Source organism: Protomyctophum parallelum (assembly GCF_964188405.1).
Source record: "Protomyctophum parallelum genome assembly, chromosome: 3".
Taxonomy (NCBI): domain Eukaryota; kingdom Metazoa; phylum Chordata; class Actinopteri; order Myctophiformes; family Myctophidae; genus Protomyctophum; species Protomyctophum parallelum.
The window spans coordinates 27,380,803-27,400,266 of record NC_139698.1 but is presented as its reverse complement, the minus strand read 5'-3'; the positions used below and the strand labels follow the sequence as shown (position 1 = coordinate 27,400,266).

The window sequence follows — 19,464 nt, the reverse complement described above, 5'->3', positions numbered from 1 at the left end:
GGAGTAAAAGAGATTGGGTGAAGTGGTTGTAAACACAGTCATGCAGGCCTCTGATCCGCCGGTGGATTTATCAGCGGAGGCTCTGGTTGACAGTGCATGCTCATAAATCTGCTCTGTTTACATTGCCTCTGTATACAGATCCCACAATTTGTTAGCCTGGGCCTGGCATATGTTTGGCAGATGCTGCAGTTTCATCCTATGGCCCTGTATTTACTCTGCGTGCGTGCGTGTGTGCTGATTCAGGTTAGACATAATGTTTAGCGGTCTGTCCTGGTCGGTTGTCTAGTTGTTTGAGTAGTGTGACTGTGTGTGTGTGTGTGTGTGTGTGCGTGTGTTCAGTTGTTTGAGTAGTGTGACTGTGTGACTGTGTGTGTGTGTGTGTGTGTGTGTGTGTGTGTGTGTGTGTGCGTGTGTTCAGTTGTTTGAGTAGTGTGTCTTTCTCTCTGTGTTTGTCTCTGCTTTAATGGTTGCTGTTCTGCTCCCTCCTTTAGCACACTGCTGGCTAATGGCCGTGTGCGTCGCTCGCTGAAACTAAAAATTTTAGGCGAGCGACACGGTTGTATAACTTCACCACTTTTCAACCTATCTTTCATGTAAAAATGACGTGGTTCTCCTTCTTTAGCAATTGAAGAACGTACCACAAGGGGTCATCAAGCATGCCATTTTACTGCTGTATGTTGGTGAAGAACCTGGCTTGCTTTTCTCTCACCAAAGCTTGCAAAGAAGACAAGCTCACTGCGACGCATAGTTAGCTTGTAGATCTGCTATTTTCAAAATGTTTCATACATTTGTAAACATGAAATGGGACATTCTGCATAAATAAACTGGTTTTTACTTTTGGTACTTTAGTACATTTTAATGGCAATATCTCTGTACTCTTTGAATTCCATACTTTTGCTTAACAGTGTATAAGAGTATAAGCTGCAGTATTAGTACTTTTACTTGAGTGAAACATACGAGTACTTTTTCCACCACCGGTGTTGTGTGGTTCAGGTTCAGCCCACCATGGACTGGACACGTTCGGGAGGCACCACGACCTCATGTCCAACTGTGTGTGTGTGCGTGTGTGTGTGTGCGCGCACGTGCGTGTGCATGTTCAGGTCCAGCCTACCATGGAGCAGTATGAACTGGACACGTTCGGGAGGCACCACGACCTCATGTCCAACTTCTGGAACTCCTGCTTCGACGACCTGATGAGCACCGTGCTGAGGCGAGACAAGGACACGTCGGACAGCAAGAACAAGTTCCAGGTTTGTGCATATTTGAGTTGTGGAGCACACCGCTCCAATGACCGGCCGCGTGTGTCCCTATGTATCTGTGTCCCTATGTATGTGTTTGGGTTATGGTTACAGTACTGCGGGGTGACCTAAAGTGGCACGGTTGAGCAGCCTGCAGGGCCTTTCACACTGTCAACCATAGCTATAACAGTAAAAGTATAACTAACGACTAGAAAAAGTGCCCCTTGGGGCACAGGTCTCCTCCAGGCCAGGTCACAGTAGTGTTTACTGTGTGTGTGTGTGTGTGTGTGTGTGTGTGTGTGTGTGTGTGTGTGTGTGTGTGTGTGTGTGTGTGTGTGTGTGTGTGTGTGTGTGTGTGTGTGTGTGTGTGTGTGTGTGTGTGTGTGTATATGTGCGCGTGCCTGCGTGTGTGTGTGTGTGCGACTGTGCGTGTGTGTGAGAACAGGAGGCGGTAGTGGACCCCTACCTGAAGCGAGTGCGCAGTGAGAACACCAGGTACCTTGTCTGGCAGAAACAAACCTCCAACCACCAGGGGGTGGTGTGGCGGCACTGGAAATCCTTCCGCAGGCTTCTGACCAGCGAGCGAGGGGCTTGGGCCAAGAGGTACGAACACGTCTGCTCCGCTCTGCGTCAGCCAGCGTTTAGCTTCCTTCTCTGAAGAGAATGTATACCTGTGTTTTTTCACTCCGTCTGAGATAAGAGAGAGGAAGTTTGCTCTCTAAATCACTGTTTCCCAAACAATGGGTCAGGACTCAGGAACCGTTTGTGGGTCAAAACTTGAGTAAAAATCCCATTTTCTTTTTCTAAAAAAATAAAATTCAAAAAAGTATTTAAAAAGATTTTACCCTCACCCAAAACATATTCTTTTAAAATATATATTAATATTTTTTACATTTTAAACAAACAAACACATCTAAGACATTCCATAAATAAATAATACATAATTTAGAAGTAGTGAAAAATAGCCGATCTACAAGCTCACAAAGTTGTGAGCTTGTAGATCAGCTATTTGCACTAGTCTGGGTCCCGGTCAAACTATTGATCTAATATCTGTAATCTGTTTTGGGTCACAGTTGAACCACTGCTCTAGAAAAACCACAGAATACTCTGTGAACTGTATTCATAATATGAATACAAAGACGATATATTATATCGTCTCTATCGAGTGAAATCTGTGTGTCCACGACAGTTAACTTTTCAGGAAATGGAAAGAAAATAACCTGTTCCAATGGATCCAGTGTCGTTATTAAATGATCACAACTTAAGCAGCTGTACAGACATTGGTTAAATATTTATAAATATTTGTAGACCGACTTAAAAATGTACTCGCTTACACGTTCAAAAATGTTGCAAACATAGCAATAATAGCCGATCTATTCTACAAACGACAATTTTCGCTACTTTTTCCGCAACAATTTTCTAAAGAAAAACATCAAAAGTTGAAATATGGAGAAACAAGGTTTCTGCCACAACAGCGACAATAAACACAGCAACAAAACGCTCCCATGTGTGTTGTTGTTGTCGTTGACTCCATAAAGTGCAGACTAAGCTAGTAGTAGAACACAATGCGTGCATGCTTCTTCTCCCTCGCGGCTGTTTGCTTCTTCACAGTGCTTCCCACCACAACATGTACGCACTGTAATTCTTCTCCTTGTCGCGTGGTTATCCCAGGGTTCAGCCGGAGGTGAAATGGAAGCTGTCCAACGCCGAGACCTACTCAAAGATGCGCCTGAAGCTGGTGCCCAATTACAACCATGACGCTCACTCTGACGCCAGTGCCCTGCGGGACAACTGCGGTACGTCTTGCATTATTATGAACCTTCTCTATTACATCACGTTTTAATAGTTAGGCCTGTCTACTCTCCAATCTCCTTTCCTCTTTTCTCTCTCTCTCTCTCTCTCTCTCTCTCTCTCTCTCTCTCTCTCTCTCTCTCTCGTCTATTCTTCCCACTGGAATTTCCTCTTGCCTCATAATGTGATCTCCTACGATCAGAGGAATGTTGTCTGAACCCTGTCTGTCACTCTGACCATTGTATTCCCCTCCCGGGTCCTCCCCCAGTGGTCGTCACTGGTTCTTCTCTAATAATGGTGACCTGACACTGTTCCTACAGTTACAGTGCATGTGTTTCCATTCGCTCTGGTACAAGGTGAAAGTGAAAGTGCTGGTTATATTGTGCCAATGGCATCATCATCATCCCAGTGTCCCAGGTTCCAGTTCAGGTTGACGGGCCATTAGAGCACTAGAACTGTAACTGTGACTATACAAATATATGCGACAACACAGACACTTAGTGTAACAACATAACATCCGGTCGTGGATTTATGGCTCTTCAAAATAAGGGTTGAACGGGGGGGGGGATCCTGGCAGTACGAGGTGAATTAATTAATTAATCCTGGCGGGGGAATAATAGGCTTATGTATTAAATAAAGTGAGAGACTATAATTATCTCTATTATTTAACTTGTTTTTATTTTTAATTCAGTTCACATTTCTTTCTCTTCACCTATAGTTTGGGTTGTTTCGTTAGTATTGGTTAACTTCCTATACTAACCTTGCTTTAAACCTTGTGTTCGTGTCCAGGAGTGGAGAGCCTGAAGCTATCTGAAGCTCTGCCTTTCTCTGTGGCCAAGGAGGCCAAAGTGAGTGACATGGAGGATGACCAGTTAGGAGATGAAGACCTGGTCTTTTTAGAGAATAAGTAAGTACAACAGCCCTCACATGGTTATAGTAATAACACAAATAATTTTGTACATTCCATATCTGACCATGCATTGAGCATATTTTAACCTTTAATAATTATCTTTAGTTTTGTCCTGAAGGATATTCGTCTTCACAGTCTGTTAAAAAAACACCCACAGCAAAACAACAACAGTACAACACACAACACAGAAAAACATATCACCAAGACAATACAGTACATACACATCCCCACTGTACACAGAACCATCCTATTGGTTGGGTTTGTTTATTGCCGCGATGGCTGAGAGAACAATTTTGCCTATAATGACATGCCCCAAATAGGGACACCACGTTCTCTGCATTCTTCTGATGTTGTGCTATTCGGATCTATAGCTGACCGGGAACCCTCAGGGGTCTATCCTTCGCCCCCTTATTTTTGCCCTTTGCCCCAAATCTCTTTGCCGAAAATAGCAGAGGGTTCAGTGACGTTGAATTGAAGTGATCTGAGCTGATCCAGGTGTGCATGGATTATATAGGGGATTCACACTATGGTCCCGGGTAGTCGGGTACGCACTCGGGACCACTTGGCAGATGTTGTGGTAGTGTGAATGATGCGTACCGTTCCCGGGAGCGGATTGCCCAACCGTCCCCGGGACCACATGGGGGGCGGGTCTCTGGACCGTTGAAGTGTATCCAGATACGGATCGTTCCAATGTGAATGCATGTGTACCTACAGAAGGAAGTGGACTGTTTTTTTTAAGAACGTGACATAATCTCTAGTCGACGAGCCAAGCGTCAACAAAAAAACAACGCGTAACACCAGCTCATTTCTCAACGCCGCCCGTCTCCTGTTTAATCTGCGTACACGCGCAGCACCGCAGTGCGCGCTGATCTTATTCTGCGGACTACACGTGGTTCTTGGGCATTGCTTGGCATAGTTTCCAAAGTAAAACAAAATAATAATAATGCTAAAGTAGAATCCATAGCAAACTAATATCAAACACGACACTGGAGCACAGAACTGACTGACACAGTGAATAGCAGGCAGGCTGACAGTATAGTAGTATAACGGCAAAGAGGCAATGCAATTCAGTGTGTCTGGATTTATTTGAGACAATGTCGCACAATTGATGGTCAGTGTCCGTGCGCGCCAGCCATCAAGCACACCGTCATCAGGAGGATTAAAGTGTGTTATGCAAGTGTACCCGGTGAGCTGTTGAATCTCAGGTAATGTGAATCATGGCCATCGGGGACCAGGCAACCGTATTCGGAAACGGTTCCAATGAAACGGATTCAGTCCGTCTCAGTGTGAATCCCCTAATAAAGTTCTCAGTCGCGACGACTGACTCCATAGAAGCCAGCATGTCTTCTATGGGAGCATGTCGTTCACCAAAAATAGCAGATCTACGTTGCGTTTTGCTCATCTAGTTGTAGTGTGATTAAAGAGTATTTGAAGTGATCAAACTAGCAGTAGAATAACGTTTAGAATCATACTCCATAAACGTCTCAGAAATGTCATAAAAGCAAAGTTTAAACCCTCAACCTGTGATTTCTTCAACTGTTTGGCTGTATGTTGAACAGCAGCAACAACATTATGTTTAGAATGATTACTACCTAAACATCATCTTTAATGTTCCTCCAGGGTGGAGGGAGAGGAGGAGAACCAGAAGGAGAAGCTGGTTCTGTCCGAGGAGTGTGACCTCATCACCAGCATTGCAGTGGTCTCGGGCCGTCTGGAGGTCACCACTCACCACCTGTACTTCTACGACGGCAGCGGCGAGAAAGAGGAGACGGAGGAAGGTGAGGAACACGCATTTGGAGAAGTCGATTTAACGCCTGAAAACCCCCATAAAGTTGTTGAGCGGAGTCCCTCCGGCTGCTATACTAGTCTTCGCTCTGCACTTAATTATCGTCTAAACTTAATTATCGTTTTTTTCTCTCTTTTCTTTTCTCTATGTCTATGAACTTTATACCTAAATATATATATTTACTACTCTGTCTCAGTTGACCTTAAGCAAACATGATTCATGTCTGAACACAAAGAGTTGTAATAGTTCCACATGTGTTGGTTCAGGGATGGGGTTTGATTTATATCTCAACACAAAGAGTTGTAATAGTTCCACATGTGTTGGTTGGTTCAGGGATGGGGTTTGATTTATATCTCAACACAAAGAGTTGTAATAGTTCCACATGTGTTGGTTGGTTCAGGGATGGGGTTTGATTTATATCTCAACACAAAGAGTTGTAATAGTTCCATATGTGTTGGTTCAGGGATGGGGTTTGATTTATATCTCAACACAAAGAGTTGTAATAGTTCCATATGTGTTGGTTCAGGGATGGGGTTTGATTTATATCTCAACACAAAGAGTTGTAATAGTTCCACATGTGTTGGTTCAGGGATGGGGTTTGATTTATATCTCAACACAAAGAGTTGTAATAGTTCCACATGTGTTGGTTGGTTCAGGGATGGGGTTTGACTTCAAGAGGCCTCTGTCTCAGCTGAGAGAAGTCCATCTGAGACGCTACAACCTGCGGCGCTCCGCTCTGGAGCTCTTCTTCATAGACCAGGCTCACTACTTCATCAACTTCAGGAAGAAGGTAAAACAAGCATCCATGGCGTGTTGATGCCCCCATTTGTCGCTTTAACCCCTTTTGAGACCTGATAAAGTGTCGTCTTAAACAGTTCTCTGGAAGAACCTACGTTGCTATATCAGTGCTGCTCAAACCTTTTCATGCCAAGGACCCCTAAAATGATATGAATTTGGCCGCGGATCCGCATCTAAAAATATTTTGTTCCAAGGACACTCAAAAGCAAAGATTTTAGTTCAAGTTTTCACTTTAAAAAAATATATATATTCACAGATTTGCACAGATTCATTCGATGAAAATAGCCGTTCTACAAGCTCAACACGTTATGTGTTTGGTAGATCAGCTATTGACCAAATGTTCACCCCAGCTAGATACAGTAAGTCAGTGAACTACACAAAATATAATAAAGACGATGTCCCAAAAATGGCACGAAAGTCAACTGGGGAGACAGTTATTTACTAACAGAGGCAGACCTACCATAGAGTCTATAAGGCAGAATAAGCACAAAACAACGTAATATTTTAATACAAGGTACAAAAACATTACACGATATATAGAGACATAACTGTTATAAGAAATCCACCTGGTGACAGGAATAACTAAGGCCTGGATATTTAATGACCAGAAGCATAAGCATCTACCGTACTGTATGTCTATCTTTTTTTTTGTTTAATGTTTTTTTTTGTGGCTTTCGCCTTTATTTTATTTTTATAAACAGTAGTAGGCTGACAGGAAATGGGGAGAGAGATGGGGGGAAGACATGCAGTAAAGGCCGTCGGGATCGGGAGTCGAACCCGCGCCACACTGCCAGACTGGGTTATCAGCCAAGGTGCCTGGACCACTGAGCCACGGCCCAGGCTATATGTCTATCTGATTGTGTCAATGGAATGTTGTTGTTTGTGTGTCTAGGTGAGGAACAAGGTCTATTCTAGAATCCTGGGTCTGAGGCCTCCCAACCTTTTCTACTTCGGCTCTCGTTCCCCTCAGGAGCTGCTGAAGGCGTCTGGACTCACACAGGTAAGTTACTGTACTGTACGCTCCACGCACATAATACTCCAACATGTACAAACAATGTACTACATGAATTGTGTCAAATCACAACAAGTTGTCTCAAGACACTTTATGTGTAGAGCAGAGACCCGACTGAATTTAGCAAAAGTTGAAATGGGAGAGAACTTTCAACACCTACTAATATTTATCACTTTAAAAATAAATAAATGATGTGGTGTCTGTCAGTAACTGTAGACAGCATTACATTACTTGTCTGCGCAAACATCTCCAACAACATTTTTTATTGTCGTTCTTTACAGAAATGGGTGTGCAGAGAAATTTCAAACTTTGAGTATCTGATGCAGTTAAACACCATCTCTGGACGTACGTACAACGACCTGTCCCAGTATCCTGTGGTAAGTACCATCAGCCACCTTACTATGTGTTGCTCTGACTGTAATCATAATATTTCATTATAATCTTGTCTGAATGGGCAATGGGTCCACTTGTGTATTCCTCTGTGAATGAATGCAAATGCTACTGTATAGTGTGAGTAGTGTTATCTTGACACTTGCAGTAAGTAAAAGTATCAATACTGCAATGTACTTGAGTAAAAGTACAAAAGTATTTGCATCGAAATGTACTAAAAGTACTCATTAATGCATTGTGAGCATTGTGAGGCTATTTTCAAATGGCCAAAATGTATATAGGGCTGAAGTTGGGTTGATGTATGTTTTGTAATTTTAATCTGAATCTAGTACAAAGTAACTAGTAACTAAAGTTGTAAAATAATTGTAATGGAGTAAAAGTACAATATTTGGCTCCGAGATGTAGTCCAGTAGAAGTAAAAGTATTTGGAAATACTCAAATAAAGTACAAATACTTCAAAACAACAACAACTAAACCTTCTGCCTCCTTCCCTCCAGTTCCCCTGGGTTCTGTGTGACTAACTGAGGCTTCCCTCCAGTTCCCCTGGGTTCTGTGTGACTAACTAAACCTTCTGTCCAGTTCCCCTGGGTTCTGTGTGACTAACTGAACCTTCTGTCCAGTTCCCCTGGGTTCTGTGTGACTAACTAAACCTTCTGTCCAGTTCCCCTGGGTTCTGTGTGACTAACTGAAGCTTCTCTCCAGTTCCCCTGGGTTCTGTGTGACTAACTGAGGCTTCCCTCCAGTTCCCCTGGGTTCTGTGTGACTAACTAAACCTTCTGTCCAGTTCCCCTGGGTTCTGTGTGACTAACTGAAGCTTCTCTCCAGTTCCCCTGGGTTCTGTGTGACTAACTGAGGCTTCCCTCCAGTTCCCCTGGGTTCTGTGTGACTAACTAAACCTTCTGTCCAGTTCCCCTGGGTTCTGTGTGACTAACTGAACCTTCTGTCCAGTTCCCCTGGGTTCTGTGTGACTAACTAAACCTTCTGTCCAGTTCCCCTGGGTTCTGTGTGACTAACTGAACCTTCTGTCCAGTTCCCCTGGGTTCTGTTCTCCAGTTCCCCTGGGTTCTGTGTGTCTAACTAAACCTTCTCTCCAGTTCCCCTGGGTTCTGTGTGTGACTAACTAAACCTTCTCTCCAGTTCCCCTGGGTTCTGTGTGACTAACTGAACCTTCTGTCCAGTTCCCCTGGGTTCTGTTCTCCAGTTCCCCTGGGTTCTGTGTGTGACTAACTAAACCTTCTCTCCAGTTCCCCTGGGTTCTGTGTGTGACTAACTAAACCTTCTCTCCAGTTCCCCTGGGTTCTGTGTGACTAACTGAACCTTCTGTCCAGTTCCCCTGGGTTCTGTTTTCCAGTTCCCCTGGGTTCTGTGTGTGACTAACTAAACCTTCTCTCCAGTTCCCCTGGGTTCTGTGTGACTACGTGTCTCCGGTTCTGGACCTGGATGACCCAGCAGTGTTCAGGGACCTGTCCAAACCCATCGGAGTGGTCAACTCTCGCCATGCACAGAACGTCAGAGAGAAGTAAGTACAGCACTTCACCGGTTACGGACAATATGGGCCCTATCTTCTGCATTTCTTTGAGTGGTGCAACCACTCCAAGGAACAGCAATGTCCGTGTTAACCTATGTGTGTGACTATGAGTAGCAGTAGGGGCAAAAGTGGCGCTGTTGTGCCAGAAACGGAGAGAGAGATAGTGCTGCACTGGTGCCTGCTAATGAGAGACAGACAGAGAGAGAGAAAGGGGGGGGGGGGGGGTTGGGCAGGGGGAGAGGGGAGTTGCACTACTCTGTAACTCTGAGGCTTTACAAATGGACCTCACACAGGTGTGATTTTTTTTACTATTTGAAGAACATTTAAAAATTGCCTGAACCCTACATTGTTTCGCAATTTTGAAAGACAATTAAAAAAAATCTACAAGATCCTAATGTGTCGTCGTAGATCGGATATTTTCACTATTTTAAAATGTTTTTCAAAATAGTAAAACATGGCTAAAAATATAGGGCCCATGAGTAAAACCACACATATGATTTACTTTTGCGCTATTGCTTAATTCTAAGCAACTGCACCCACCTTTTACTGTGAGTCACTCACATAGTTTACCATTATATGCTATTGGTATCCTTAATATGGCGCAGTGTTGACCAATCGTGTGCCAGTGAGATTCCCTGGTTTTAAAGGAATAACAACGTTCCCAGGTGGGTATAAAACGTTGTTCTCTCTCTCTCTCCCCTGGGCCTCCGTCAGGTACGAGAGCTTTAATAAAACGTTGTTCTCTCTCTCCCCTGGGCCTCCGTCAGGTACGAGAGCTTTAATAAAACGTTGTTCTCTCTCTCCCCTGGGCATCCGTCAGGTACGAGAGCTTTAATAAAACGTTGTTCTCTCTCTCCCCTGGGCCTCCGTCAGGTACGAGAGCTTTAATAAAACGTTGTTCTCTCTCTCTCTCCCCTGGGCCTCCGTCAGGTACGAGAGCTTTAATAAAACGTTGTTCTCTCTCTCCCCTGGGCCTCCGTCAGGTACGAGAGCTTTAATAAAACGTTGTTCTCTCTCTCCCCTGGGCCTCCGTCAGGTACGAGAGCTTTGAGGATCCGACGGGGACCATCGATAAGTTCCACTACGGCACTCACTACTCCAACGCTGCGGGGGTCATGCACTACATGATCCGCATGGAGCCCTTCACTACGCTGCACATCCAGCTGCAGAGTGGCAAGTCAGTGAGCGCGCACAGTGCACACTCACACACACACACACACACACACACACACCCTTCACTACGCTGCACATCCAGCTGCAGAGTGGCAAGTCAGTGAGCGCGCACACTCACACACACACACACACACACACACACACACCCTTCACTACGCTGCACATCCAGCTGCAGAGTGGCAAGTCAGAGAGCGCGCACACACAACAAACACACACACACACACACACACACACACACTCTTCACTACCCTGCATATCCAGCTGCAGAGTGGCAGTGAACACAGCAACACAACACCCCTCACAGCACCGCTGGGTGTGTGGACTTGAGTCCACACATTTTAACCATGTATTTATGTCCCCACAAAGGAGATGCATACAAGGACACAAATATTATAGGTGCAGTAGGGTTACATTTACACAATCATGGCATCATCACATCACGCATCACTACATCATTTTTACACAGATAGGAGAGGCTTGCAATGGACAATAGGCCGCTGGCTTTCTTGCGTTTCGTCCTTTTGATAATGGCGTGACAATACCGGTATTATAATGTTTATTATCAATAGATAGTTCAAAGTCAAAGACAACACTACAGCAACACTACAGAACACAACGACAACACAGTGCAACATGACACCACACCACAACCCAACACAACTATACACAGCCGGACGCAACAGAACCAACACAACTATACACAGCCGGACGCAACACAACCCAACACAACTATACACAGCCGGACACACCACAACCCAACACAACTATACACAGCCGGACACACCACAACCCAACACAACTATACACAGCCGGACACACCACAACCCAACACAACTATACACAGCCGGACGCAACACAACTATACACAGCCGGACACAACACAACCCAACACAACTATACACAGCCGGACACAACACAACCCAACACAACTATACACAGCCGGACACACCACAACCCAACACAACTATACACAGCCGGACGCAACACAACCCAACACAACTATACACAGCCGGACACAACACAACCCAACACAACTATACACAGCCGGACACAACACAACCCAACACAACTATACACAGCCGGACACAACACAACCCAACACAACTATACACAGCCGGACACAACACAACCCAACACAACTATACACAGCCGGACACACCACAACCCAACACAACTATACACAGCCGGACACACCACAACCCAACACAACTATACACAGCCGGACACACCACAACCCAACACAACTATACACAGCCGGACGCAACACAACCCAACACAACTATACATACACAGCCCGGCACAGCACAACACACTGGACATTACACAGCACACAACACAACGCAACACAACTTAACACAACGTTACATGACACCAGGTGTGTGTGTAGGAAGTAACTATTAATGTCAATATGGTTGCCATGAAAAGGGCCTATTGAATAAACAATTATAATATTATATTATATAATATATTATATATATATATATATTATATTATTATCAATTTTTTCCTTTCCAATTGGCCCCATTGGCGCCTCCTTGTGGCCACAACTTTGAAAATCTATGCACTAGCAAGACAATACAACACAACACAGCATGAAACAACACAGCATGACAATAAGACAACAATACACTTTAATGTGTGTAGGATATCATACTGTAACGGCATAATATGATAGTGTGATATTTGACATGACACTGTTTCTCAACCTCAGGTCTGTAACTCTGAGGCTTTACAAATGGACCCATACCGGTCTTAAATTTACTCTTAGGATTGTACAGCTGCAGGATTGGGAAATATATGACTATAATATATCTGTCTCATATATAAAACGTAACTTTGTGTGTGTGTGTGTGTGTGTGTGTGTGTGTGTGTGTGTGTGTGTGTGTGTGTGTGTGTGTGTGTGTGTGTGTGTGTGTGTGTGTGTGTGTGTGTGTGTGTGTGTGTGTGTGTGTAGGTTTGACTGCGCAGACCGTCAGTTCCACTCTGTGGCTGCGGCCTGGCAGGCGCGCATGGAGAGTCCTGCAGACGTGAAGGAGCTCATCCCAGAGTTCTTCTACCTGCCAGAGTTCCTGCAGAACATGAACGGTGAGGAAGCAGCTATAGGGTTATCACATAATCGTCGAATCGCAGTTATTTTTACATAATCATAACTATTTTGTCGTAATTGTTTCCATGTTGAAAGATGTTCATCTAACTATAAATGCGCCACGTCTCTGTCTGCGTGTGTGCGTGCGTGTGTGTGTGTGTGTGTACGGTTGTATTGCACGTAACTCGAGAACCGTTTGCCCCACAGACTTCAGATTCAACACACGCGTTCCACACCCCAGTGCAGTGCCCGGCCTCGAGTCGGTGTCATACACCAAAAGGCTCTGCCAGTGGGCCTAATGAGGCCAACTCCTCTCACCTGTGCAATTTCCAGCCTCTGCCTCAGACAATTGATTGCCATGGCAACCCCACACCTGCCAATTGATTACTTAACCGGTCCACTTTTCACAGTCAGTTTGCACTCTTCAGACACAGGCAGACAGACAGATACAGAGATCTCCATGTGGGACACAGACAGACAGTTAAAATGGGTGCCATGACAAAGTACTGTAGGCCGGTGACCTACGGGCACGTACAGGTCTAGTACATAAAAAAGGCAGAAAGAGCTGATCTGAAAGCTTACATTGTATGAATTTTTTACTTTTTTAATTTATACAATTGATGAATTTTATATTGCAGTTATTTCTCATATTTGCACTTTGCCTAAAAGGCAAACCGAAATATACTTTATATTCATAATGTTCCAATTTCCAAACGCCAAAAACACAATTAAATCGTAATCACAATTATTTCTGTGACACTAAAATGTGCTCCAGTAAATGAAAGCGATGAAAGTAAACGATAACAATGAAACGATAACAATTAAACTGTGGATTGGGAATTGGGTCAAATGGATGAATCAACACAACTTCCGCTCTTCATTAAAGAAAAAAGCAAAGTTCATTGAGTTCAGTTTTATTTTCACTAGCATTTCTCAGTACTTTTCTTTTTATTACGATATTTTTACCAGCCTAGGTGCCTGGACCGGTCTTGTATAGCACACACACACACACAGAGTTAAGTGGTTGTATTTGCTGCAGGGTTTGACCTGGGCTGTCTTCAGATGTCTCAGGAAGCTGTGACTGATGTTCTGTTGCCTCGCTGGGCCTCGTCCAGAGACGACTTCATTAGGAAACACAGAAAGGCTCTGGTGAGTTTACGCAGACACTCAGACACACAGCCAGGGGCCACAGTGTTCACGCAAACACTCAGACACACAGCCAGGGGCCACAGTGTTCACGCAGACACTCAGACACAAAGCCAGGGGCCACAGTGTTCACGCAGACACTCAGACACACAGTCAGGGGCCACAGTGTTTACGCAGACACTCAGACACACAGTCAGGGGCCACGCACGCCACCACGCCGGTGGCTGATCGGACTGTGCAGGGGCTCCCTAACCCAGTCGTTCCCAAGCAAGGGTAGGAACCCATTTGTGCGTCACGCACACATTTTTATGGGTCCCTTTATTTTTGGTTTCCCACGTTTTATTTTCCCTGCTGTCAGGCAGAAACCTCTTCTCTCCAGATGTCTCCCATGCAGGACCCAAACTTTTCTGAAATTCCTTTAAAAAATGTTTCAATGTTGAAATATATACTATAATGTAAGAAAGTTTTCTCACAAACTATACAAATTGGGTCCATGGCCCAAAAATGGGCCCGAGGTTGCCGCAACCCAATGTTTGTGAAACCCTGGGGTAGTGCATCAACCTAATCATGTTCCATGTCTCTCTCTCTGCCCTCAGTTCCTATCTAAATAAAGCAAAAAGCCACACAGTGAAACAGTGTCATTTTATTGGCCAAGTAGGCTTTGGTGGTGGGGTTTTTCCATGCAAGAACAGTTTACAACTTTACATAATAACATTGCAAGATTACAATAGGTGATAAAACATTTATGATAAATAAAACTAAAAAGAAAGAGAGAACAGGACACTTTTATACAAAACGTTCTGGGGGTCTTGTGTCGTTTACATTACGAAGCATATAAATCCACGTGTGGAGTGTGGTGAATATACAGTGGGGTAAGCTGGCTGCTCTGGTGGCTTAGCGTTAGTGGCCAGTCAGTGTACTGTACGTGTCACAATGGAATCCAATACGCATATATGCACACACACACACACACACACACACACACACACACACACACACACACACACACACACACAGGCCAGGAACAACTCTGCTCCACTCCTGATTGGGACACACACACACACATGCCATGGAGGAGGGCTTGACTCACAGTCTCTCTCTCTAACACACACACACGCACACACACACGCGTGCATGCACGCGCGCACACACACACACACACACTGTAAAGTGTAGTTGCACCGCTCAGTTAGCGTGTATGCAATCTATTTTGTTCTTCCAAGATTCTTTTTTTTTTCTAATAGCAGAGCTACAAGCTCACAACGTGACAGTCAGTGCCAGTAAAAACGACACTGACCGCCACCCTCAAGACGTTTGTCTGTGGAAATGGAGTCTGATGACATTTCCGATATCCTTAATCTAAGTCTGTGTGTGTGTGTGTGTGTGTGTGTGTGTGTGTGTGTGTGTGTGTGCGTGTGTGCGTGTGTGCGTGTGTGCGCATGCATGTGTGTGTGTGCAGGAATGTGAGCATGTGTCCAGTCACCTCCATGAGTGGATCGACCTGATCTTTGGCTACAAGCAGAGGGGGGAGGAGGCGGTGGAGGCCCTCAATGTCTTCTACTACTGCACCTATGAAGGTAATAAGTACAGCAAGCGACGTGTGTGTGTGTCTGGGGGGGGGTATGAGACATATGAGATACAGTACGTGGTATACTGTAGTGTAGGGGGTCACGGGTGTGTGTACATTTGTGTGTGCGAGTGGCCAGGGATATGAGCGATATGAGATGCAGTCCATGGTATTTTGGTTTCATGTTGGTCATGTCTGACCCCGTCCATGACGTGTTGGTATAGAGGGTGAGTGTTGTGTTTGGTTTTGTTTTCTGACCCCGTCTCTTCGGTTCTCTTCCTGTGACCGTGACTCTGTCTGTGTAGGCGCCGTGGATCTGGACGCCATCGCCAACGAGAACGAGCGCAAGGCCCTGGAAGGGATCATCAGTAACTTTGGCCAGACTCCCTGTCAGCTCCTCAAGGTCTGACTCCACTCTGCACGCAACACCCTCTGACTAGAGCAGCCAGTGGTGGAAAGAAACTCAGTATATTTACTTAAGTACCGTTTTGAGGTATTACTTAACTTTAGTATATCAAAATTTCAGCACTTTTATTTTACTCTGCTACAATTATTTGACAACTTTAGTGACTAGTTACTTTGTAAATTTGGATTATTATTTACGAAACATACATTAACCATTTTAGCTCAAGCTTGCACACAAGTAGGCCATGTGTGGCCCTACTTGTGTGCAAGGCGCCTCGTGGCACCTCGACAGAGTGCATTTCTAGTGTGCTTCTGTGGTGGAGGGATCAGGTTGTTTGGGAAGTTTTAAAGCAATGGCTCTCAAACGTTCTCGTGTCAAGGACCCCACAGTTGATATCGTTGCTATTATTGCTGTCGGGCAGAAACCTCTTATGTCCATATTCTAACTTTTTGTGTTTTTTGGAATTTTTTAATCATACAGCTTCTAAAGTAACAACAACCACAAGCTCGAAGCGCGGCCCAAAGCGAATTCTTTTGAGCTTGTGAAACTGCTACTTTTGCTATTTCAGTCAGATAACTCACAAATAGATTTAACCAATATTTATTATAGAATGAGAATACAGGTGTGCATATAATATTCTATCTTGGCGTTTGGCTCTGCTACATTTTTCTCCCTGCTCAGCACAATTAAACACCATCATTAAACATTAAGTACAGGGAGATAGATAATAATAACCCCACATGGGGAACAGAAATGACATGTGGGTCTTGCAAACACTGAATACACCTACATAGTAATGCAGCATATTAACCCCTCAAGTATATTTATGCGCCCTTGAGCACAGCACGAAGCCGCTCGAGTATATCTGACTGAACGAACTCCACAAGCTACGTATCATTTTCAAATTTCTGAATTCTGAAAAGTAACCGTTTTGGACATATGAGGTTTCCACCCGACAGAGACGATATGTTTCCATGGACGTCCATTGGAAAATATTCGGTGTCAGGGAGACTGATCAACATTCGTCACAAAAGCAGATCTACAGTCTACAAGCTCACTACGGGTCGCATCGCGGCACGTTGTGAGCTTTTAAATTTGGCTATTTTCAAATAGCCTAAAGTTAAGAGGGCTTATAAGCCCCTCAAAGAGACCCCCGGAGGTCGCCAGAGTCCAGCGGTTTGAAGGCTCTACGTCGGGCTCACAGATCAATGTGTTACTGTTTATGAGGATGGCCGTGACTTTGGCATCTGTCCTCATGCTTCACATTACTTTGGTAACACACATGCACGCGCACGTACGCGTGCACGCACACCTCAGTAGTGTTGTACTTGTGAGGACAGTGATTTAATTCTTGCCATTTTCAACCATAAGCCTAAAGCCAAAAAATAGCAAAAGTGTAAATCTGGCATAACTTTGACTCTAATCCCCAAACAGAGAAGAGAATATGTAATGTATATCTAGCGTGTGGTGATGGTGGTGGAGATGTTTGTTGAATGCTGTAGTAGTGCTTCCAGATGTGCAGAGTTCAACATGGTACTTTGAGTTCCAACCATGCCTCCATCTCTCTCACACACACACACACACACACACACACACACACACACACACACACACACATCATGATGCCTTCATCCATGTGTTCCACCACACAGGAGCCTCACCCTCCCAGAATGTCCACTGAGAACGCGTCCAGGCGGCAGGCTCGCCTGGACACTCTTCCCCCCAACCTGTTTGACCACCTCAACCAACTGCGGCCCTTTGTGGAGGTACAGTATACAGCTCTCTACTAGCCCACAGTGCTTCTCAAACACATTTGTGTCAAGGACTAACATGTATTTTTCCACGCAGAATGTTCAGAAGCAAAGATATGAGTTCAAAACGTTTGCTGTCAAAGAAAATATATATTCAAACATTTACAAATGTATTTTGCTGTGGAACCCCCATCTGAAAAGGTTTTGTGCCAGCGACCCCCAGAAGACAAGATTTAGATTTGTGTAAAAAAACAACAACATTTTACTCAAGTCATTATCAGCTTGCATTCCATTCTCTTGCATATTGTACGTTTTCAAACACTTGGTCAAAAATGTACAATGTAAAAAAATACTAGCTCGCAAGCTGTAAGCGTGTATTTTTGAAAAGCCAATGTATTGTTGTGTGTGTGTGTGTGTGTGTGTGTGTGTGTGTGTGTGTGTGTGTGTGTGTGTGTGTGTGTGTGTGTGTGTGTGTGTGTGTGTGTGTGTGTGTGTGTGTGTGTGTGTGTGTGTGACCCCCATGCAGGTGGTGAGTGATGGTCTTCCTCTGGTCCAGGCAGTGGTCTCTAAGACCCTGAATCGTTCCATCATCCAGGGGTCCGACGTCCTGGTAGGCTGGAGGAATTAAAAATGTTTCCATGCATTTGCAAATTAAATAAAATATACATTTTCCGGATTTCAATTTCAATCTATTTTTTTATATACGACAATATATACTGTATGCTATGTGGCCCTCTGGAGTGAGTGTGAAACTCTAGTGGCCCTCCCCATCTTCAAAGTTGCCCACCCCTGTGACAACGTATAGGCGTTCCAGGTCCAAATGGGTTCATGTGACAAAACGTTTGGTTCCTTCCACTGTGTCTTTGCGGTCCAGGTGACCGTTAGCGCCAACGGCTTGATAGGAACGCACAACTGGCTGCCCTACGACAAAAACATCGCTAACTACTTCACCTTCACCAAGGACCCCACGGTGACCAACCCCAAGTGAGTGTCACAATACGTCTCTTTAGAAGGACAAACTATGCACACCTGCGAGGGACAGGTGCGTCGGATAAATGAACTGGAACAGTAGGGAAAACAGATCTTAACTAGATATGCACTCTATCGAGCTCTGTGCGTAAGCAGAGCGCGCAAGTACTGCCGACTTCTACGAACTTACTCTCATAACATTAAAGATAACAACAAACAAACAAACTTTTAAAGAAATCTGACATTAATACAAAATACAATTATTTTGCTACATCCACCCACCCACCCAATATTCATTTTTCAAAAATAGCATCCGTTATCCGCTATTTTGTAAATGTTTTGGAAAAGTTGTAACGTTCAAATGTTCAATGCAAATTAAAAAGAAAACTCAATTAAATCGTAAATCGCAATTATTTGTGTAACAATGAATCGTCAACTTAAATGTGTAAGGATGGACAGCCCTAGGGGAGAGTGGTTCTCCCGTTCCACTGAGGAGTGAAGGCTCATGTCGTCATGTTAAACACCAGGCCATATAGCTCCATGCCTCAGATATCTGTATCGGCCTATCTTTCCAGCTCAGCAAGGATTACTCGTGCTTGTAGTACTTCAAAGCTGTATTTAATTTAATCTGTTCTAAAAAAGAAAATAACTTTTAGCAGATGGTTTTAAATGATCGTTATACAGCTTAAACCTGCAGTAAACCCAGATCACATAAACACGGTGTAAATCACAACGCAAACCCACTTGAACTCTCACAGAGTATGTAACTCTTAAATGTCACCACGCGTATATGTTGCAAATAGGAAAGTCCTCCCTCTCTTGCCCTGGTTTATAGCAAACCATGCCTAAACTTTGCCCTCTCCTTTACCTTTCCTCTCTGTCCCTCTATCTCTCTGTCCCTCAAAAATGTTTG

General features: G+C 44.3%; 1 protein-coding gene across 2 annotated transcripts in view; it reads left to right on the top strand.

Annotated features, from left to right (window-relative positions):
- nbeal2 (neurobeachin-like 2) overlaps positions 1-19,464 on the top strand; it is a 117,542-nt gene that overhangs the window by 84,091 nt on the left and 13,987 nt on the right. For both annotated transcript variants that reach the window (XM_083761138.1, XM_083761137.1), the window contains 17 exons: positions 1,101-1,250; positions 1,684-1,841; positions 2,910-3,034; positions 3,819-3,936; positions 5,560-5,717; positions 6,382-6,515; positions 7,416-7,523; positions 7,817-7,912; positions 9,320-9,444; positions 10,490-10,630; positions 12,581-12,711; positions 13,752-13,861; positions 15,318-15,435; positions 15,731-15,828; positions 17,484-17,597; positions 18,109-18,192; positions 18,457-18,566. In XM_083761138.1, coding sequence (XP_083617264.1) covers positions 1,101-1,250; positions 1,684-1,841; positions 2,910-3,034; positions 3,819-3,936; positions 5,560-5,717; positions 6,382-6,515; positions 7,416-7,523; positions 7,817-7,912; positions 9,320-9,444; positions 10,490-10,630; positions 12,581-12,711; positions 13,752-13,861; positions 15,318-15,435; positions 15,731-15,828; positions 17,484-17,597; positions 18,109-18,192; positions 18,457-18,566 — 2,078 coding nt within the window. The remainder of the gene's footprint in view (positions 1-1,100; positions 1,251-1,683; positions 1,842-2,909; positions 3,035-3,818; positions 3,937-5,559; positions 5,718-6,381; positions 6,516-7,415; positions 7,524-7,816; positions 7,913-9,319; positions 9,445-10,489; positions 10,631-12,580; positions 12,712-13,751; positions 13,862-15,317; positions 15,436-15,730; positions 15,829-17,483; positions 17,598-18,108; positions 18,193-18,456; positions 18,567-19,464) is intronic.